At 38.1% G+C, this 19,480-nt stretch overlaps 3 protein-coding genes across 6 annotated transcripts in view; all 3 read left to right on the forward strand.

The window, feature by feature from the left end:
* Positions 1–7,973, forward strand: part of LOC116287915 (uncharacterized) — a 54,455-nt gene extending 46,482 nt beyond the window's left edge. For both annotated transcript variants that reach the window (XM_089027455.1, XM_089027456.1), the window contains exons 7-10: positions 3,718–3,952; positions 4,295–4,446; positions 4,578–4,789; positions 7,420–7,973. In XM_089027455.1, coding sequence (XP_088883581.1) covers positions 3,718–3,952; positions 4,295–4,446; positions 4,578–4,789; positions 7,420–7,969 — 1,149 coding nt within the window. In that variant the 3' untranslated portion in view covers positions 7,970–7,973. The remainder of the gene's footprint in view (positions 1–3,717; positions 3,953–4,294; positions 4,447–4,577; positions 4,790–7,419) is intronic.
* Positions 7,974–8,617: 644 nt separating this feature from the next.
* On the forward strand, positions 8,618–14,483 carry LOC148912442 (uncharacterized). The gene is made up of 2 exons (XM_089027169.1): positions 8,618–14,389; positions 14,472–14,483. Exons 1-2 carry the CDS (start codon positions 8,618–8,620, stop codon positions 14,481–14,483), a joined length of 5,784 nt encoding a protein of 1,927 aa, XP_088883295.1.
* Positions 14,484–16,378: 1,895 nt separating this feature from the next.
* LOC148912443 (uncharacterized) overlaps positions 16,379–19,480 on the forward strand; it is a 141,054-nt gene continuing 137,952 nt past the window's right edge. For all 3 annotated transcript variants that reach the window (XR_016119253.1, XM_089027241.1, XM_089027242.1), the window contains exon 1: positions 16,379–16,606. The gene's annotated coding sequence lies outside the window, so the exon portion shown is untranslated. The remainder of the gene's footprint in view (positions 16,607–19,480) is intronic.

The following is a 19,480-nucleotide window of genomic DNA, read 5'->3' on the forward strand; positions in this document are numbered from 1 at the left end:
TACTTCGGCTAAAATGGTCAATTTTTCAATCTTTGACAGAGCACCAAAAATTCCCGTTTTGATGGATCTAAAAAATTTTTCCACAAATCTGCTTTTTGTGCCTTAAAGTTTTACTCCAGATCAGAAAAAAATAGGGTGTAGGTGCACTTTAAGAATTGACTATATATTGTCTTGAATACTAATGCTTTTATTGCCCTGGAATTGGTAATGACGTCAGGAGTTAAACATTAAAATTTTAATGTACGTGGCTTAATGCGACAAAAAAAAACATATAGCGAATCTCCAAACTGCTCAATCCAAATACTCCAAAGACTATCATTTGGAACAGCAAACAAATAAAAACGCCTCAGTTTTCTACAAATCGTGGTTTGACAACGGCGTTAAAACCATTGAAACCTTAATAGATCACCAAAACAAGTTTTTAAATTTTTCTAAATTTACAAAATAGTACTATATAAATACTAATTTCCTAATATATAGGGGAATTATTAATGCAGTTAAGAATAGGATAAATCAAATTGATCTACGCCAACTTTGAGACCTAAGAAACACGACCAAACTCTGATAATTTAATGAAGATGTTAGTAAAATCAATAAGACAGCTTTTCGCCAAAACCAATTTTGAAGACCCTACCAATAAGCCTTTAATCGATAACGAAGGGTTTAGTCAGAACGATTTGAATAAAATATACTCACTGTCCCCATTGCAACAAAAGAAACAACACTACATCAATTTTCCAGAGGTTAAAATCATTCACAATATACTTCCTCTGAAAGATTACCTAGGTATTAAAAAGAATGACTTCTGCCCTTCTAGTACCGATAAAAAACGACACACTTTCAAGTACTTCTTCTATCTTGGTGCCTACGCACAAATCTTTTGAAAACAATTCCAAAGTTGGTGGCCGTTGCATGTTGATAGTACTGTAAGTCATAACTAAACATTGACCTTGGAACAATCTTATATGGTCATAATGTGTCGAAATTCAAATCCCCTATTCTTTTAAAGCACCTAATTCTATACTAATTGCAAAGCAGCACATGTATTATAACTTCATAAATAAACAAAATTAAACATTTCAATCATTTCTTAACAGCTCAACCCCCAACGAATATTATTTCGAGAACAAGAATTGCATCATCATTGACTACCAATAAATCATCAAACGTTTTCTTGAGAAAAACTGCATAACTTTCAACTTTCAACTTTCAACCTCTAATTAGTTCTTAATTTCTCGTAACTTTGTTCTGTTTTTCTCTCTACGTCACTATGTTTGTTATGAATAATGACTTTGACCATAATAAAAATGAATGTTATATCGTTAAAAAAATATTTATATCGCTATACGATGTAAGTGAAATAGCAATATTGTAAAAATATTTACAACTATAAAGTGATTTTTTTTTAATATTGTAATTAAAAAGATATATGTATTATGAAAAATTATTTACCAAAAAAAATAACATAAAAATTATACGATAATCAATCTTTGGTATACCCGAAGTAGATGAGTTGGAGGCTTGAATTATGAAAAATTTCGCGAGAATTAATGCGAGTCTAGTTGGCGGATATATTTGAGCCTCAAAAAACGTGTCAAAAACTCACAAAATAGTGCAACGAAGTAAACAGAAGACAAATTTAATAAGTAAACTTAAGTAGGCAAAAGATTAAAAAATTAACTAGAATATTCAATACTAAAAAGTTCTGAAACTGATTACCGAAATTATTGAATTATTAAATAATTATTTCATTATTGAAAAAAAATCCTGATTGCGAGGGAACAGAAGAAAGTGTCGTAAATCCTTATCATTAACAATTACTCACATGCTTTCAATTCAGAAACGTTAAAGAAAGTCACATTTGATAGCCATGATTTTAAAGAAAGTCATATTTGATAGCCATGATTTTTTTCTGCATTCCTTTGATATTTTTAATTTTTTCGAATTGTTCAGTTCGATACCTCGGGTAACGCTATAGCGCGCGTCTTTTCCTCCCTCAATACCATATTTGTTCAGCGTTTAGCAAAATATTCAGGTTCCGTGAATCCCAATTGTTATTTCATTTTTTGAACAAAAAATGGGGTATGTCGGGGTATGTTTATGCAAAGTTTACAAAAATTCTGATGGCAACTTTTTAACCCTGCAGGATCTCTTCATAATTTGAAAGCTCTTATCATAATAAATAACATTGGCCTTTACTTTTCTCTGATATCTCTTTGCCGAGATATTCAATATATTTAAAAAAATCAAGAAATGACAACGTCAACCCATGATCCTATTAAAAAGACTGAATATCTCTGTGAGAAATGGCTCAAAATGCCTGAATATTAAGTTGGTTATAGTCCAAGGTAAAAGGAAGATAAAATAAACTATAGTTCATATTCTCTTAGTAGGACAGATATTTTTTATGTTTGATAGTGTTAAAGGCTTATCTAACCAATATCTCTTTTCTGAAAGGACTATTTTCTTAAAGTTTACAAAACCATTTAATTTAATTTTTGTCTTTTGTCCGTTATTTTGATGACACCTAGTAGATATCAACTCATTAATATATAAATAGCTTTATTATTTATTTTAAAAAAATTAGACATTTGCTATTACATGTGCATGTAAAAATCAGTACATTTCAAAAAAATATGTAGTGTTTAAAACACGATCTATGAGATTTTTATTTTTATACTTCGATAGAGATTTGACGTCACAGGCATGCGCAACCAGATTCAATAGAAGCTCCCACACGTTGGATATTGCGTGCCAAGGCAAAGACAGGCACGTTAGTCAAAGATCTTTAGGGTTTACTATGACCTTGATGAAGCTCTTTGTCTGATGAAGTCATCCTCATAGTATTCGAGTGGTCTTTATATTAAGATCACGTTTGTCTTTATATAAAGACACATGTGTCTTTATATAAAATCACTTGAATACTAATGAAGAGGACTTTATCGGGTATAAGGCTTCATGCACGTGATGTGTATGTTGGCTCAAATTGGACCATAAGCTTATGAATTATTAATGAGTGTTTTACATATATTTAAAAACTCATTAATAATTCATGAAGGAAACACAATAGAAATCATGACCATGAAGGAGGTTTTATATCTGATATAGATTCGTCTACATTTGCAAAAACTTTAACTTGGATTTTCTCTGTCAAACTTGGTTCATTTCGTAAAGAATTCGGTACAGTATGAGAACATACATCAGGAGTTTTTTAAGCCGTTTAATAAACTCGCAGATCGTGTTTTATCGGGTCTAAAACCACTCGGCTACGCCTCGTGTTTTATACCCGATAAAACACTCCTGCTCGTTTATTAAACAGTACATATATATAGAGTATGCCCTCATTGGGGTGTAACTCATCAATATGTAAATAATTATATTGCAATATAATTATTTACATACTAATTAGTTACACCCCAATAAGGACATTCAGCTGAGTTTCATCCATGACTAGTAAAAGGAATCATAAGGAAAACTTATTTATTTCTAAACGTTTTTTCTGCGTGAAACTTGATCTTTTTCAAAATCCGACTTTTCCGACCACCATCATCAGGGATTGAATAAAATTAAGTCTTAAGTCTCAAATCTTAAGTCAGTTATAGCAAAAGAAAAGAATACGTAACAAAGCAACAAAATATGCGCATGCTCACATCTGACATTCTGGTAATGATTGCATTGTTGATTGACCTTTCTTTTTAATGTCTTCTTTAAACAAAGATTGAAATGGAAGAGGACGTCGAATTTAAACTGCCTAAGAAATCAGGTAGTTCGAAATCATTTTATCAAGAAGCCAAGTTTAAACGATGGACGTCAAGACAATGGAAAATATCTCGAATCAAATACCAGATCTCCGATATCAAAGAAGCTTTCAAGCGCAGCTTTAAGAGAGTCAAAAGACTAGCCTCCAAATTCTCGGGAATATTCAGCATTGTCAGCGGTCTTGCAAGTGCTGGTAAGATATATTAGAGATAGGATTATATAGCAGCCTGCGTAGCGGCTCTTGGGGAGGGGTAAGAGCTCTCCGCCCCGCTTCCTCACCCCAGCCTCCCTCCCCTCCCCCTCCCCCTCCCCTCCCCCTCCCTCTCCCTCAAACCACGTCTAATTCCGAGTTCAGAAGTCGATTCCTAAACCTTCCCGCTACACCATACTTTTACGCTGTCGGCAGCTATTCAAACATAAGAAATATTAGAAACGTCACTTTAAAGCGGTTTTTTAAACAAATTAATTAATTAATTCCATCATTTTTTTTTCAGTATTTGTTGTATACTCTAAAGCGGTCTATTATTTTAAACAGGATACTCAATCTATAACATGATTAAAATTGAGGAGGAATGTAAACAAACACGAAAAAAAATAAAATGTGCTTACATACAAACCAAGGAGGCCGAGAAGAAGATACAAGGTCAGATCAATTCAATTAAGAACGTTACTGCAGTTATGATGGAGGTACGTCAACTATGATGCATATCGATGAAAGTTGGTATAAAATTATCTAAATGTATATAACTCGTTCATTTGCTTTTTAAGAAAGATGACACCGTTAACAACACCACTAAAAGGAATGTGTGTTTTTCCAGGGTTGGGATATAGTACGGAGCAGCCTAATGTACGAGATGCTACTCACGTCATTGAATGAAACAGGAACCATGATGGCTGGTGCAGCAAATCAAAGTGTAGCAATGCAAAGTATAACCGATAACATCTTCGGGTTCCTTACTGAAATCAAAACATCAAATGATTTCAACATCACATCCGATGCAAGCACAAAACTCTTGATGGCACTTGGAAAGTAAGAATAATTATTTGACATTTAAACGCGCTAAGGAGGAGTTAATAAGTGGGTTGTGGTAAAATGCTAAAACTGAAACGGCTGAAAGAGCTGAAAGAACTAAAACAACAATGTGCTTTATTTGTACCAACAGATTGCAATAAGGAGAAAATATAGATATAAGTATATTTACTGAAGAATGGTAGGGGTTACCTTGAATAACTATAAGAGCTAAACGAGGTAGGTAACAGAGCTGAAACAAGCTGAAAATCGTAACAATCCAAACATTTTATGAATTCAAACCGAAACTTATAAATCTATAAATGTGTATATAACTTAATAGAGTACAATTTAAATCAATTTAATTCAATGTGAAATAAAGAAAACGTATACACCTACTTGCAAGAACGTTGACATACGAATATAGAACATTAGTGATTTAGTGGGATAGGAATTATATTAAAAAACAAAAGAAGATCACTGAAGCTGAACATTTTCTTTTGTCTTTTAATATATTCCTTTCTCACTAAATTACTAATGTTCTAATATCGTATGACAACGTTGTTGCAAGTAGGTGTATGTAAAAAGTATTCTATTTCGTTTCGCTTCGTTCCGTAAGTGCAATAATTCCTATATTTCTTTTCGTTTCGTTCCGCAAAGTACGGTAAGCCTAAATAACATTAACTTTAACATTTGACGAAATAGAAAGTACTTTGTGCTATTTTATCGACCCTAAGCTTATTTTATGTCAAGAGATTGCATGATAAACAGTTCTTGCCATGTATTGATTTCTACATTTTAAAGGCGACCAAAATTCGCTCCAATCTCTCTACTAAGGAGGTCCTCGTGTTCTAGCTGAAGGTCCATCTCTCTACTTAGAAGGTCCTCGAAGGTGAACTTAATGCCGGCACGTCGCGCGGAATTTTAATTCAAAAATGTAATTAATTTTAATTTTAATAAACATTTAATTTTAATTAATTTAATTCAAAAATTGAATTCAATTTATATAGTTATAAATACTTATATAAATTTATTTCTTCGGTTTGAATTCTTAAAATGTTAAGATCTTAATGATTTTCAGCTCTTTCAGCTGTTTCAGCTTTTTCAGCCGGTTCGATTTCAGCTTTTTAGGCCCCGTCCACACGTATCCGGAAATTTGTGTATCCGTATCCGGAAATTTCCGAAAACGGTTCTCTAGAGTGGAAATTTTCGAATACGCTCCGAATACGGACACGTGTGGATGGTCATATCCGCAAATATTCGAATACGCTGACGTAAACGTAAACGGACTAGTCACTAGCGTGCATCAGGGAAATCAAGGAATTTCCGGATACGTGTGGACAATGAAAACGATTCGAAAACGATTCGAATACGCTGCGTGTGGACGCGACCATTTTCGTATCCGCAAAAAAAAATTTGCGGATACGCGTGGACGGGGCCTAACTGCAACCCGTCAATACGTCATACATATCTCGACGGGGTGCAAAACACCAAAAAGGTGCTGAAAGGAAAAGGTTCGACAGTTCTTGATACCTATTTTGACTTATTTTAATCCATAGGAGGTTAACGGGTTTTGTGTGTTACAGTTGAATCCCGGGAACTCAACCCTTGGTAACTCGAATCTTTCGTCTCGAACCAAGATAGATAGTTTGTTTAAAATTATCTCGCAGCCCGAAAGGCTAAGTACAAAATATATTATAAAATATAAAATATATCTTTATCTGTAAAAGCTATAATATACTATAATATAATAACATCTTCTTATAAGAGCTATAGTATACTTAATTAATTAATTAAAAACTATTTATTTCTCAATTAGATAAAGTAAATGTAAAACTAAAAAGGTAAAAAAAAAAAAAAAAAAAGACTAAAAATCATTACCCAGTGCACCGATAAGTTCACATGAGGACCGATGATATCACTCAGTTGCACATGGACAAGACAAACGAATTCCGGCTTTGCTCGGTTGATGCGGACAAGGGGAACATTAAACCTACGGCTATTTTTTAGATTCTAACTCTAACAAATTAAATGTCTAATGTTTATGCCCTTTTTCGATAACATTGGATTCAAAAATACTTTTGACAAAGATAACTGCAATTTCTTCTATCTCTTTAATTCCAAGTATTTGAATCCCAGCAACGTAATCACAGTCTGTTAAGATAATAGAAATTTTACGCGTTAGTTCATTCCTGTGAGCCATGAAAATATATGATATAAAGCGGAGTTAGCAAAAAGTCATTTCGACTAGTTTTTAAGGTTTCGTTTTAACAAGCTTTGCTCCTTTTTTCTGTGTTCTTAGCTAAATTAACTATAAATATTGTTATGTATTAACCTTTCTCCGTCATAAACCTGATGAAACGCTTTATGTTTGAATAAAGATGAAAATATATGTAAAACACTTTAATTTATTATCGTTTCCCGATAACTCAAACTCCCGATAACTCAAACTTCGTTTCATTTTCTCTGGAGGTTCGATTTACCGGAATTCAACTGTATATATTATGTATAATAAAGTATTAAAGAAGTGCAAAGGATTACAAATTTTACCTTTACTCGACAACATCAAAGAGGAAAAATGTTTGAGTCGGGTTTGGGGTCTCAAATTATCGTAATTTCATTTCATCTTGCAATTTCTTTCTTTTGTTTAGGATACCTTTTTCTTTAAAATGCTACACAAGCAAAATTAATACTCTTAATGCAGTTGTCAGTGACTGTAAGAAAGGCGATTATTCTATTAACAAGCTCATAAAGAAATCAAAGAAAGTGCCTGAGAGTATAGACCCAAACGATATAAACGATCCCAGGAACTGCAGGGATAGCATTGGGTTTTTGTACATAGAAGACGACCACTTTAAGGAGGCCTGGAAAAAAGTAGCTGACAAAGAAGGTTACCATCCCTTGTGTTTGATGAACAAGCCCCTCGATAGGGAGAATATCTGCAAACAGATGAAAGAAAACCTTTTGGATGCTGAACAAATTGCCGCCAAAAGCATCAACTGGGATAGAGACGATGTGCAAGAAGTAATGGACCTTCTAAAGAAATTTTTTTCTCCTGGAGAACAAAGGTTAATTTGCAGAAATAAAGAAAGGTGCAAGCATCCAAAAGAAAAGAAGAAGCTAGAAGAACGTCTCAAGATGACATACTTAGAAAGGCCGATCCACAAGCTTGTTCTGCTCCTGAGAAGCGATGACAACTAATAAATGAGAGACCAGGGAGTCCCAGCCAAGGAGCCATATAACGTGAATATCCATGTTGAACACTGAATATTGAACATTTTTTAGTAATATATATATAGTTTGTTTTGTTTGGGGTAAATTGTAATCACAATTTAGGGGAGCCATGTTAATGATTTACCAGTGATTATGCTCGTATCACATAACCGTAATCGGATAGTTTGATTTGGGTGATAAGTTGATGTAGCGTGTCGAAGGAAAGTTAAACTAAGAAAGAAGCTCCTTAGAATATTAACTAATTTGCTATCCGGCCAAGTAGCACAGAGGTATGTAACTCATTATATTTAGTTCTCCTACAAGAAATTATCAATATTATTATTCAGCATAAACTTCCTATAGTTGGCTGAGCATTCATTTCTAAGTATCGCTAGACCACGTGTTGCATAATCATTCCCTAATCAAGCACATTTTTCTATTTGAAGCGGTTTTAACTAATACAGATATACCTTATTGTATTTTACCCAGTCTTTACGTGATTCTAATAAATGCAGTGATTGAATGATGGAATCTCAGTAAGTGATTTGCTGTTCTAACACGGCCGACCCGGGGAAACTCGAAAGATTGCCCCAGCCGTAACAGTAAAGACTCTGTGGCTACAGTGCATCTGAAGGTATGTCAAATTTTGATTTAAACACCGAGGAAATCGATGAAAACACGCAAAGAGAAAAGAAAATGACAGAGAAGGGCACAGCCTTTAAATTGGACTTGCTAGATCGTGATCGAATTACGGCCCAAAGAAATTGGCGCAAACAGTTTAATATAGTGAATGGATTGCTAGCAAACTCAGAGGATGTCAACCGGCTTCTTAGTGAAAGGGGTCTGTTGGAAGCAAAAATGGAGATTCTCGCCGGCGCGAATGAAAGGCTAGAAGAGGCTTTAGACGTAACAGAAAGACGCGTAGCGAGCGAGAAATTTGAGACGATCGACCAACAGCACTCTGACCTCCTAAAAGAAGTAAAGAAAAGGTTAAGCGATTTAAAAAGGCTAAATGAAGACGAAAGATCTTCGATCTCGGGCTCATCTCGCAGCTCGAGATCAACTCGCTCTAGTAAATCCAGCAATTCCGCGTTTGCAAGAAAGGCCGAGATGGCTGGCATGATCGCGAGACTCGGCGCAGAGTTAAAATTTCAAGACTTAGAAGCACAAAGAGCCGACGCGCTAAGAAAACAAGAGGCTGAGATGACGAAGTTTCGAATTGCTAAGAATCTAGCGCTTGCGAAGGCCGAAATGAACGCGATTGCCAAGGTACAAGAAGCAGAGCTAGGATTAGTCGACGGCGCATTTGATTTGCCTAAAGAAGATGACACAGAGAAAGATTTAAACAAATATTTGAGTATGCAACTTGACTCCGTCAAAGAAGCCCCGCAACACGATCCTGTCATGCAATCTACGCATCATGCAGCTAACATATCAGAATCCCATATCCATGCAAAAGAATCTAAGTCGACTAAGTCGGAAAACCTTGGTTTCGAATCCAAATCTAAGTCAGAAAATCTTGATTTCGAGTCCAAGTATAAGACAGATCCAGAGCTAAAAAGTTATTCGAAACCTTCGAACTCGTCTGTAAATCCTTTCACCTCAACTCGCGTCATAGGCACACCATTTGACAACTATCCGTCAACACATTTGAACACACGGAACCCATTTGATCCACCAACGGATTTATTTGACGATGTCGACGCATCGCAGTTCGTGTCTTACCGAGAAACAAACGTGCATAGTAGTACACCAAGCTCGAATAATGATAACGCCCTCTGCAGATTGGCAGATTTGTTGTCCGAAAGACGCAACATAGATAGTCTTCCCCTTCCGGAACCGGAAATCTTCAGAGGCAGTATGTTCCATTATCCTAATTGGCTTAAATCCTTTGAGACTATAATAGAAAGCCGAATAGAAAGTCCAGCTCAACGGCTGTATTATCTTGGAAAATACACCGCGGGGGAAGCCAAAGAAGCGATTAGCGGTCTCCTATGTTTGGATAGCAAGGACGCGTACCTTCAGGCAAAGGGTATACTAGCATATCGGTACGGGAACCCCTTCCTTGTGGCTGACGCATACAGAAAGAAACTAAGTGATTGGCCGAAAATCCCTCCAAACGATGGAGTTAGTTTGCGGAAATTTTCCGATTTTTTATTCCATTGCTTGGCCGCAATGCAGAACGTTAAGTATCTAAAGGTGCTAAACGATCCGGAAGAAAACCAAAAAATGGCCAAGAAACTTCCAAGATACTTAGTAGATCGCTGGAGTCGAGAGGTAGATAGATGGATTAGCGGCGAACGAAGCGGCGTTTTGCTTCCCTTTGAAAGAGAGAATGAGATGGGATACCCACCATTCGCCGAGTTCTGCAATTTTATATCGCGCGAGGCAAGGATCGCATGCAATCCGGTAATCTCCAATAAAATCTTCAAAGAAGAAGAAAGTAAGAAAGAGGAAATAGCCAAACCTGTCAGAGTAGGAAGGATCTACAATCAGAGATCCCTCTTCACAGATTCCGCTGAAGTAAAGCGAGAAAATTCAGGATCCAAAAAGGACGACTCGAAGCAAGAAAGGTCAGTGCAGTGTGCGTCGTGCAAGGGACCACATAACCTAGACGACTGCAAGGCGTTCCTAAAGCTATCAGCTAAAGAGAGAGTAAGCTTCGTACGCGCGAAGGGACTCTGTCTCGGGTGCCTAAGATGGGGTCACATGCGAAAGGATTGCAGAAGGAGAGCAGTATGCAAGAGTTGCCACGGCTTCCATCCGACGTCTTTGCACGACGGTACGTTCGTTCCAAAGAAGGAATTGAAAGAGAACTCTGATCAAGAAATAGAGGTTAAGGAGGTTTCATCGAAATGTACGAAGATCAGTGACCAGAAACAAGACGACTGTGCCGCCCATTCCCTGATCGTTCCTGTATGGATACATCACAGCGACAATCCGTCCCAGGAAGTACTTGTATACGCTCTCTTAGACGACCAGTCAGACGGCTGTTTCATCAAGAATGACGTCGTTGAAAGAATGGCAGTGAAGGGAGTCCAAGTGAAGCTCAAATTGTCAACGGTACTTGCGGAACGTTTCATTGATTGTCAGAAGGTGAACGGTCTGGTGGTACGAGGCCTAAACGAAAGTGAGATCATCCCACTACCCGGAACGTATTCAAGAGAAATCATTCCAGCGAGAAGAGGACAGATTCCTCGACCAGAAACAGCTCGAAAGTGGCCACACCTGGAGCGTATAGCTGATCAACTGATGCCACACAGAAGCGACGTGGAAATCGGGTTGCTGATCGGTCTAAACTGCGCACGCGCAATCAAGCCAAGAGAAGTCATTCCGGGCAAGGACGATGAACCTTATGCGAAGAAGACTGCGCTAGGATGGGGAGTGATAGGCATAGTAGATCCTGACTGCAAGGATGTCCACGAGAAGTGCGGCTGCCATCGCATACTCGCCAGGGAGGTTTTAGGAGAGACCAAGAAACCACTTCACTTCTCCATGCGTACTCAAACAAAGGAAATAATGACACCATTTCAAGTTTCGAAGATGTTCGAACTTGACTTTGATGAATCACAAGACGAAGAGCGGACACTCTCTTACAATGACCGCAAGTTCATGCAAAGGATGAAAGATGGAATTAACCAAAGAGAGGATGGCCATTATGAAATTCCTCTACCCTTCAAAGATGATAGAATTAATCTGCCGAACAACAGAGAGTTAGCCGTAATCAGACTGATGAGGTTGAAAGGGAGGCTTGAAAAGGACGAAACCTACCGCAAGCATTACCAAGAATTCATGAAGGAGATGCTCAGTAAAGGTTATGCAGAAAAAGTTCCCCAGTCAAAGGAGAGCGGCGATGATGGTCAAGTGTGGTACATCCCGCATCACGGCGTCTATCACCCCCAGAAGAAGGATAAAATCAGAGTTGTCTTTGATGGCAGTGCGGAATACAAGGGCGAGTCACTCAACAGACATCTGCTTCAGGGACCGGACCTCACGAACAACCTCTCAGGAGTTTTGTGCCGATTCAGGAAAGAACCGGTAGCACTAATGTGTGACATCGAAGGAATGTTCCACCAAGTGAAGGTAAACGTCGAACATAGAAACTTTCTTAGGTTCCTTTGGTGGGAGGACGGTGATACGAACAATCCTTTGACAGAGTACAGGATGACAGTTCACCTTTTCGGAGCGGTCTCCTCACCTGGCTGTTCGAATTTTGCCTTGAAATCAACAGCCGACGACTACGAGATCGAGTTTGGCAAGGAAGCAGCAGAGTTCATTAGGAATGATTTCTATGTAGACGATGGGTTAAAGTCCGTTCCAACCATTGCGCAAGCCATCGCTCTTATTGAGAACACGAAGGCACTCTGCCAGAGGGGTGGCTTCAACCTGCACAAGTTCCTATCGAACAGTAAAGCAGTTATAGAATCAATCCCAATTGAGTCACGCGCGAAAGGTTTAAAGAATCTTGACATAACCAAGGACCTGTTGCCCATCGAGAGAGCCCTGGGAGTGCAATGGTGTATAGAGTCGGATCAGCTGCAGTTCAAGATCGAACTGAAGGACAGGCCATTGACGAGAAGAGGAATATTAGCAACGGTAAGCTCTATTTACGACCCCCTGGGCATGGTAGCTCCCTTTGTTCTTGTGGGCAAAAGGATACTCCAAGACCTTACCAGAGACAATGTTGGATGGGACGATAAAGTACCAGAGTCAATCAGACCTCGTTGGGAGAAGTGGAAAAGCGAGCTGCATCGCCTGGCCGAATCAAAGATTCCTAGATGCTACAAACCTGAAGGCTTTGGAGAGTGCAAGACCGTCGAGATACACAACTTCTCCGATGCAAGCACCAACGGCTATGGCCAGTGCTCCTACCTTAGAATGGTGAACGATCGTGACGAGATACATTGCGCCCTGGTAATGGCAAAGGCTAGAGTGACACCACTCAGACCTATAACAGTGCCTCGCCTAGAACTCACGGCAGCATTGGTATCCGCCAAGGTTAGCGGCTTTCTGAAGAAAGAGTTGAAATACGAAGAAATAGCAGAAGTGTTCTGGACGGACAGTAAAGTCGTTCTTGGTTATATATCCAACGATGCAAGGCGTTTTCACACGTTCGTGGCAAACCGCGTTCAGCAAATTCGTGAACGCTCCTCGCCTCACCAATGGAAGTACGTGGAAACAAGCATGAATCCGGCTGACGACGCTTCCAGAGGTCTTAGTGCTCAAGAGCTGATCGAGAGCAAACGATGGTGGAATGGCCCAAGCTTCCTTTGGCACCCAATCAAAGAGTCCCAGACTTTATCAGAAACCTTCACAGTTATCAACCACAGCGATCCAGAAGTGAAGAAAGTCACAGCCTTAGCAACGCACTCAAAGGAATACCCAACAATATTGGAGCGTGTCAAGTACTTTTCAGATTGGTATCGCGCCAAGAGAGCCATCGTGATATGCAAGAAATTTGTGCAGAAGCTAGCCTGGACGATAAACGCACGCAAGGAAAGGGTGGATCCCTATAAAAGTCGAAGAGACGGAACGTCAACAAGGGAAAGAGTTCAGTTCGATGTGCAAGACCTACAACAAGCAGAAACTTTGATCCTGAAGGCTGTCCAGAGCCAATCCTTTCCTGAAGAAATGAGAGCTCTAAAAGCCCTGGGACGTCCAGCAGAAAAGATTGTGAAATCTAGCTCTCTTCTCCGTCTGAGTCCGTTTCTTGATGAAAACCAGGTTCTCCGCGTTGGTGGCAGAATCGGATTGGCCGACCTTCCCTTCCAAGTGAAACATCCCGTTATCCTCCCAAAGAAATGTCACGTGACAGGTCTAGTAATCCGCCACTATCATCAGAGAGCCCACCAAGGCAAGGCAAGAACACTAGCAGACATACGCGCTCCTGGCTTGTGGATTATTGATGGAAGCTCAGCAGTGGGACACTACATCTCCAAATGCGTCGCATGTCAAAGGCTGAGAGGCGCCACTCAGAAACAGAAAATGAGTGATCTTCCTAAAGACAGACTGGAAGAAGCTCCACCTTTCACATACAGTGCGGTGGACTACTTTGGCCCCTGGTACATAAAGGAAGGAAGACGTGAGCTGAAAAGGTACGGAGTCCTATTCACCTGCATGGCCTCACGTGCGGTTCACATAGAAACAGCAGCATCGCTGACAACAGATTCCTTCATCAACGCCTACCGAAGGTTTACCGGACGGCGTGGACCAGTGCGCCAATTAAGATCGGATCAAGGAACGAACTTTGTGGGTGCTAGAAATGAGCTTGACGCAGCCATGAAGGAAATGGACCAAGATGCCATAAAGAGAGAGCTGATAAAGACCAACTGCGATTGGATACAGTTTAAGATGAATGTCCCGCACGCAAGCCACATGGGCGGCGTGTGGGAAAGGCAGATTCGTAGCGTGAGAAGCGTGCTAACAGCTCTGCTACAGACTCATGGAAAGCAACTCGATGATGAATCCTTGAGGACACTGATGATCGAAGCAGAAGCGATAGTAAACAGCCCCCCCCCCCCCCCTCACTACCAACGGTCTCACAGAACCAGATTCCTTAGATGCATTAACGCCGAGTCACTTGCTGACCATGAAGACTAACGATAGTAATGCCTCCACCGGGAGATTTCCAGAGGGCGGACCTATACTCAAGAAAAAGATGGCGCAGAGTCCAACACCTAACCAATGAGTTCTGGCAACGTTGGAGAAGATGTTACTTACAGTCTCTGCAAGAACGACAAAAGTGGTTGCGCCCCCGAAAGAATCTGTCAGTGGATGACATCGTCATACTGAAGGATGCGGACAACCCGAGATCTAAGTGGCAGCTCGCACGCATTGTACAGCCATATAAAGACGAAGACGGCTACGTCCGCAAAGTCAAGATTGCTGTCTCCTCTCCTCACCTCGATTCCTCAGGAAGAAGAACCGGCTCCAAGATGACATACTTAGAAAGGCCGATCCACAAGCTTGTTCTGCTCCTGAGAAGCGATGACAACTAATAAATGAGAGACCAGGGAGTCCCAGCCAAGGAGCCATATAACGTGAATATCCATGTTGAACACTGAATATTGAACATTTTTTAGTAATATATATATAGTTTGTTTTGTTTGGGGTAAATTGTAATCACAATTTAGGGGAGCCATGTTAATGATTTACCAGTGATTATGCTCGTATCACATAACCGTAATCGGATAGTTTGATTTGGGTGATAAGTTGATGTAGCGTGTCGAAGGAAAGTTAAACTAAGAAAGAAGCTCCTTAGAATATTAACTAATTTGCTATCCGGCCAAGTAGCACAGAGGTATGTAACTCATTATATTTAGTTCTCCTACAAGAAATTATCAATATTATTATTCAGCATAAACTTCCTATAGTTGGCTGAGCATTCATTTCTAAGTATCGCTAGACCACGTGTTGCATAATCATTCCCTAATCAAGCACATTTTTCTATTTGAAGCGGTTTTAACTAATACAGATATACCTTATTGTATTTTACCCAGTCTTTACGTGATTCTAATAAATGCAGTGATTGAATGATGGAATCTCAGTAAGTGATTTGCTGTTCTAACACGGCCGACCCGGGGAAACTCGAAAGATTGCCCCAGCCGTAACAAAGCATATAGCACAGTTTACTAAAACCAAGAGAATATGAATTAAGAGAAGGAATTCCCGTGCCCCATCATGTGCACACTTTGATGCTATTTTTAGAATCTATTCTAAAAATATCATCCAATGATATCATTTATTTGATCGTTTGTTAACGTTTTCTTGTGCTTTTCTTATGTTCAAATGTTCAAATCTGCCCTCAAGATGACGATGAAGGTCGAAAGCTTTGGAAAATAAATGTAAAAATGCTCCAGAAAGTTGAACAAATTACTACTTCAATTTCCTGTCGTATTTGCCAAGCTTTCGACGGGCACATTCATATTCAGGGCAGAGTCGAAATAACGGAAAAACCCCAAAAACGATATCAAACAGCGTAGAGCGCGCGCGAAAATGCGCGTGCAGAAAAACAAATCGTTTAAAAATAGCATCAAACTGTGCACATGATGGTTACAACGCAATATAGGGGGAATTCCTTATCTTAGTTCGTTTTCTCTTGCTAAAACAGTTTAATCGTTAATACAGTAGTTTTAGAACGTGAGTTACAAATTATAAATGGTTTAGGCTTCCTGTGTTAGGATTCCCATCGTTTGGGTTTCCTGTGTTAACTCTCTTATAAGCGACCATCTTCCGTGAGCGACCACTTTCTGGCCCCGAGGTGGTCGCTTACGGGAGAGTCGACCGTAGATTGAAAATGTTAGATTTCAAGCGCAGAAAATAATGCATTGTGGGATCCTTTTGTCAAAATAAATCGTTGGGTTCCCTGTGGTTTTACGATGCCCCATGATGCTTTGTTTTCTCACTTTTCCCGCTCAAAGAAGCGAGAGTATTCCAAAGATGTTGAAACAGTGTTAGGGCTGCTTTCTTAGCCAGGAAAATACCGTAACTAAGAAAATTAAAAACTCTAGACCCTGGATTGCTGCTAAGGAATGTATTTTCCTGGTATTTTGGCAAAATACCAGGATAAAATCGATGTTTTAGCAAGACTTTTGGTCGAGCGTTGGAAAGCAGACAGACCACGAGGTAAGCTCTACCGTTCTCACTTCGTTCTAGTAGAGGACACAGTCTAATTCAATAGCCTCAAGAAAAGACTCAAAGCTATACAACAGAACTTTTTTAGATTATCCCACTTGTCAGTACAATACATATTCAATATATCACTAAAAGTGAATTTCCTTAAAGTGCTACTACGACGAAAATCGCTCAAACTTGGATTCAGCTGAAACTTCCTAAGAATACTCTTTAAAGGTCCAATAATCACTGTATGAAGTGTTTTCTCGATATTCAGTACGAAAGTATGATATTTTTACGATTATTTTTTGGAGTCTGTGACGTCATACACTCAACATCAAACATTGCTACATATATTTCTTTGTATATAGATCCTTAATTAATTTTATTCCTATGAAGCCCAAAGGGTGGCTAATGTGCTTATTTCACATTACTTGTGACTATAATTTATATTTTGGGGTGTTTGGGTATTTCTTTCTCCCTTTACTACTGATATTTTGATCATAAACTACAAAGAAATGTATGGAGCGATTTTCGATGTTGAGTGTATGATGTCACAGACTCCAAAAAATAATCGTAAAAATATCATACTTTCGTCCTGAATATCGAGAAAACACTTCATACAGTGATTATTGGACCTATAAAGAGTATTCTTAGGAGGTTTCAGCTGAATCCAAGTTTGAGAGATTTTCGTCGTAGTAGCACTTTAAAATAAGTTTGAATAAGTCTTATGCACCTATCAGCGACACGGCTAAAAAACCGCTGCGCATGCACCAAAATACCTAAAAACAAGATGGTGGACGCGTGAGTGTTTCCCGTGCTTCAAAATGTTTATATTTCCAATGACTCCCAGCGTTTCAGTTTGACTTTGATTGGAGATCGAGAGCAAGCAGATAAATCTGTAGACCCTATTGAATATGTCCATGGTCTTTGAAAGAATATTGACTCATTGATCATCATGGTAAACGATGCTGTATTGGGGCAACAATATTGATAGTCATTGCAAAAATCGTTGCAAACCACCTTTGTATTTTGAGCTGACTTAAGGTCAGAACAACATACTTAAGCTCAAGACTGTGATATTTTGTTCATTATTTGTCATTCTACAACATATCAAATGAGCTCCTGATTCCAAGGTTGAGCACCGAAACAATTTGCATTTTTTCCTTTCTTGTGCACGAAGCCTTCAACGAGATACCTGGGGCATTCGAGGGAAAATTCTTCGTACGATCAATAGTCCATCATTGCCATTCTAATCTTTCAAATATGACGAGATTTGCTATACTTTAAATCAAATTTATGATACAAATGGAATTATTTCAATAAAGATGTTTCCAAGTAATAAGTTGTAATCTTATTGCCTCCGAATATTTTCCGCCACAATATTTCCTTATTTAAGCTAATTATAGATCAACAAACTTAAACTTCTAGCTTTGTGAAAATGTTTGTTATTGTTTCTTCTACTAAATATCGAAACTGGCAATTGCTTTTTGTTGAGTTAATTTTTTTATTTTTAAGTTTCGAGTGTTTTAATTTTTCATATATAAAATAATAGTAAACACAGCTAGGTTTCACTTCAGAGGGTAAATAAATAAAAAATGTCTTGGTACTTCCAAAATAACCTATTCAATAAATTTTTTTTTCGAGTTTACTTATTTTCATAACATGAATACAAAACAAGTCGATCACTTAATTAGTTTAGCCTTTTTTTATATAAAATTATCTTAAATATTAATCATGCCACAAAGGTGGTTACTGGATATTTCTACTATTAGCATTAATCTATTCTGCATTATTGGTAAGACAGAAGATGATGCTATGGAATCAGAACAAGCATAAAATTAAAGTTTGTCAATAATTTATACACATACAATGGGATAAACCTCTAAATTCCTTTTTATATTTTTTAAATATTTCAAAAAAAAATTTCAGTTAGTACAAAGAGGACTCATGCTCACACTCTTATCACTCATTAGGAGCATTTCAGATTTAGGTCTAGGACTAGTTAAAGCTTTATTTTATTTTATTTTTGTTTGTTTTGTTTTGAAAGTAAACCTTTTTAAAAAAAAGAAAGTCTCCTTTGTTAGCCTCTGGTAAACTGTAATACTTTATGCAATCAAAACTGATTAATGCATTGTGAAAGGTGACTGTAACTCTTTTTTTTATTTATTCCAAATGATATCATCATTCTGACAAATATAATAAATGAAACACAATTATATCTCACTTCTGTAGTTAACCAATGATCTATTCCAAAAGAGCTTGATATATAGTCAATAAATGAGCTGTTTCAAGAAATAAAACCTGGAACTGAAAAGAAATAACACTGACTTAGAGTCACACAAAATGTATACTTCCATTTTAAAGTTTTAAATTTTTTAAGTTTTAAATTTTAAATTTGACTAGGATATAACCACACTCCCAAGAAACATCTAATCTACTGATCTTATGTACCAAAACAATGGAATTTTAAGATTAATACATAAGGTATACTTATGAAGCATTTTAAAGAATAAATATCTAGTTGTTACCATGAATATATATACAGTCGAACCTCTATTAAGCGGCACTCTATTAAGCGGTCACCCTCTATTCAACGGTCACTTACTAAAGTCCCGAATTTTCTCTATCATGTATACTGTGAACTTGACCCCTATTAAGCCGTCACCTCTATTAAGCGAACGTGGTCACCATATCAACGTACCAATTTGTAAACTTGCATTGTATTTCACCTTTATTAAGCGGTCACCTACTGATTACACATTGATGTATTATGACACCAAATACATAAAACATGTCAACATTCTTTTAACAGTTGTTTAGATAGCATAACTTCAATAACAGATGTTCTTATTCACTGTATATGAAGCAAATCCGCAGCACTAG

Source organism: Actinia tenebrosa, unplaced genomic scaffold (genome assembly GCF_029948245.1).
Source record: "Actinia tenebrosa isolate PJP-AT-01 unplaced genomic scaffold, QUT_ActTen_1.0 PGA_scaffold11__36_contigs__length_13525064, whole genome shotgun sequence".
Classification (NCBI taxonomy): Eukaryota; Metazoa; Cnidaria; class Anthozoa; order Actiniaria; family Actiniidae; genus Actinia; species Actinia tenebrosa.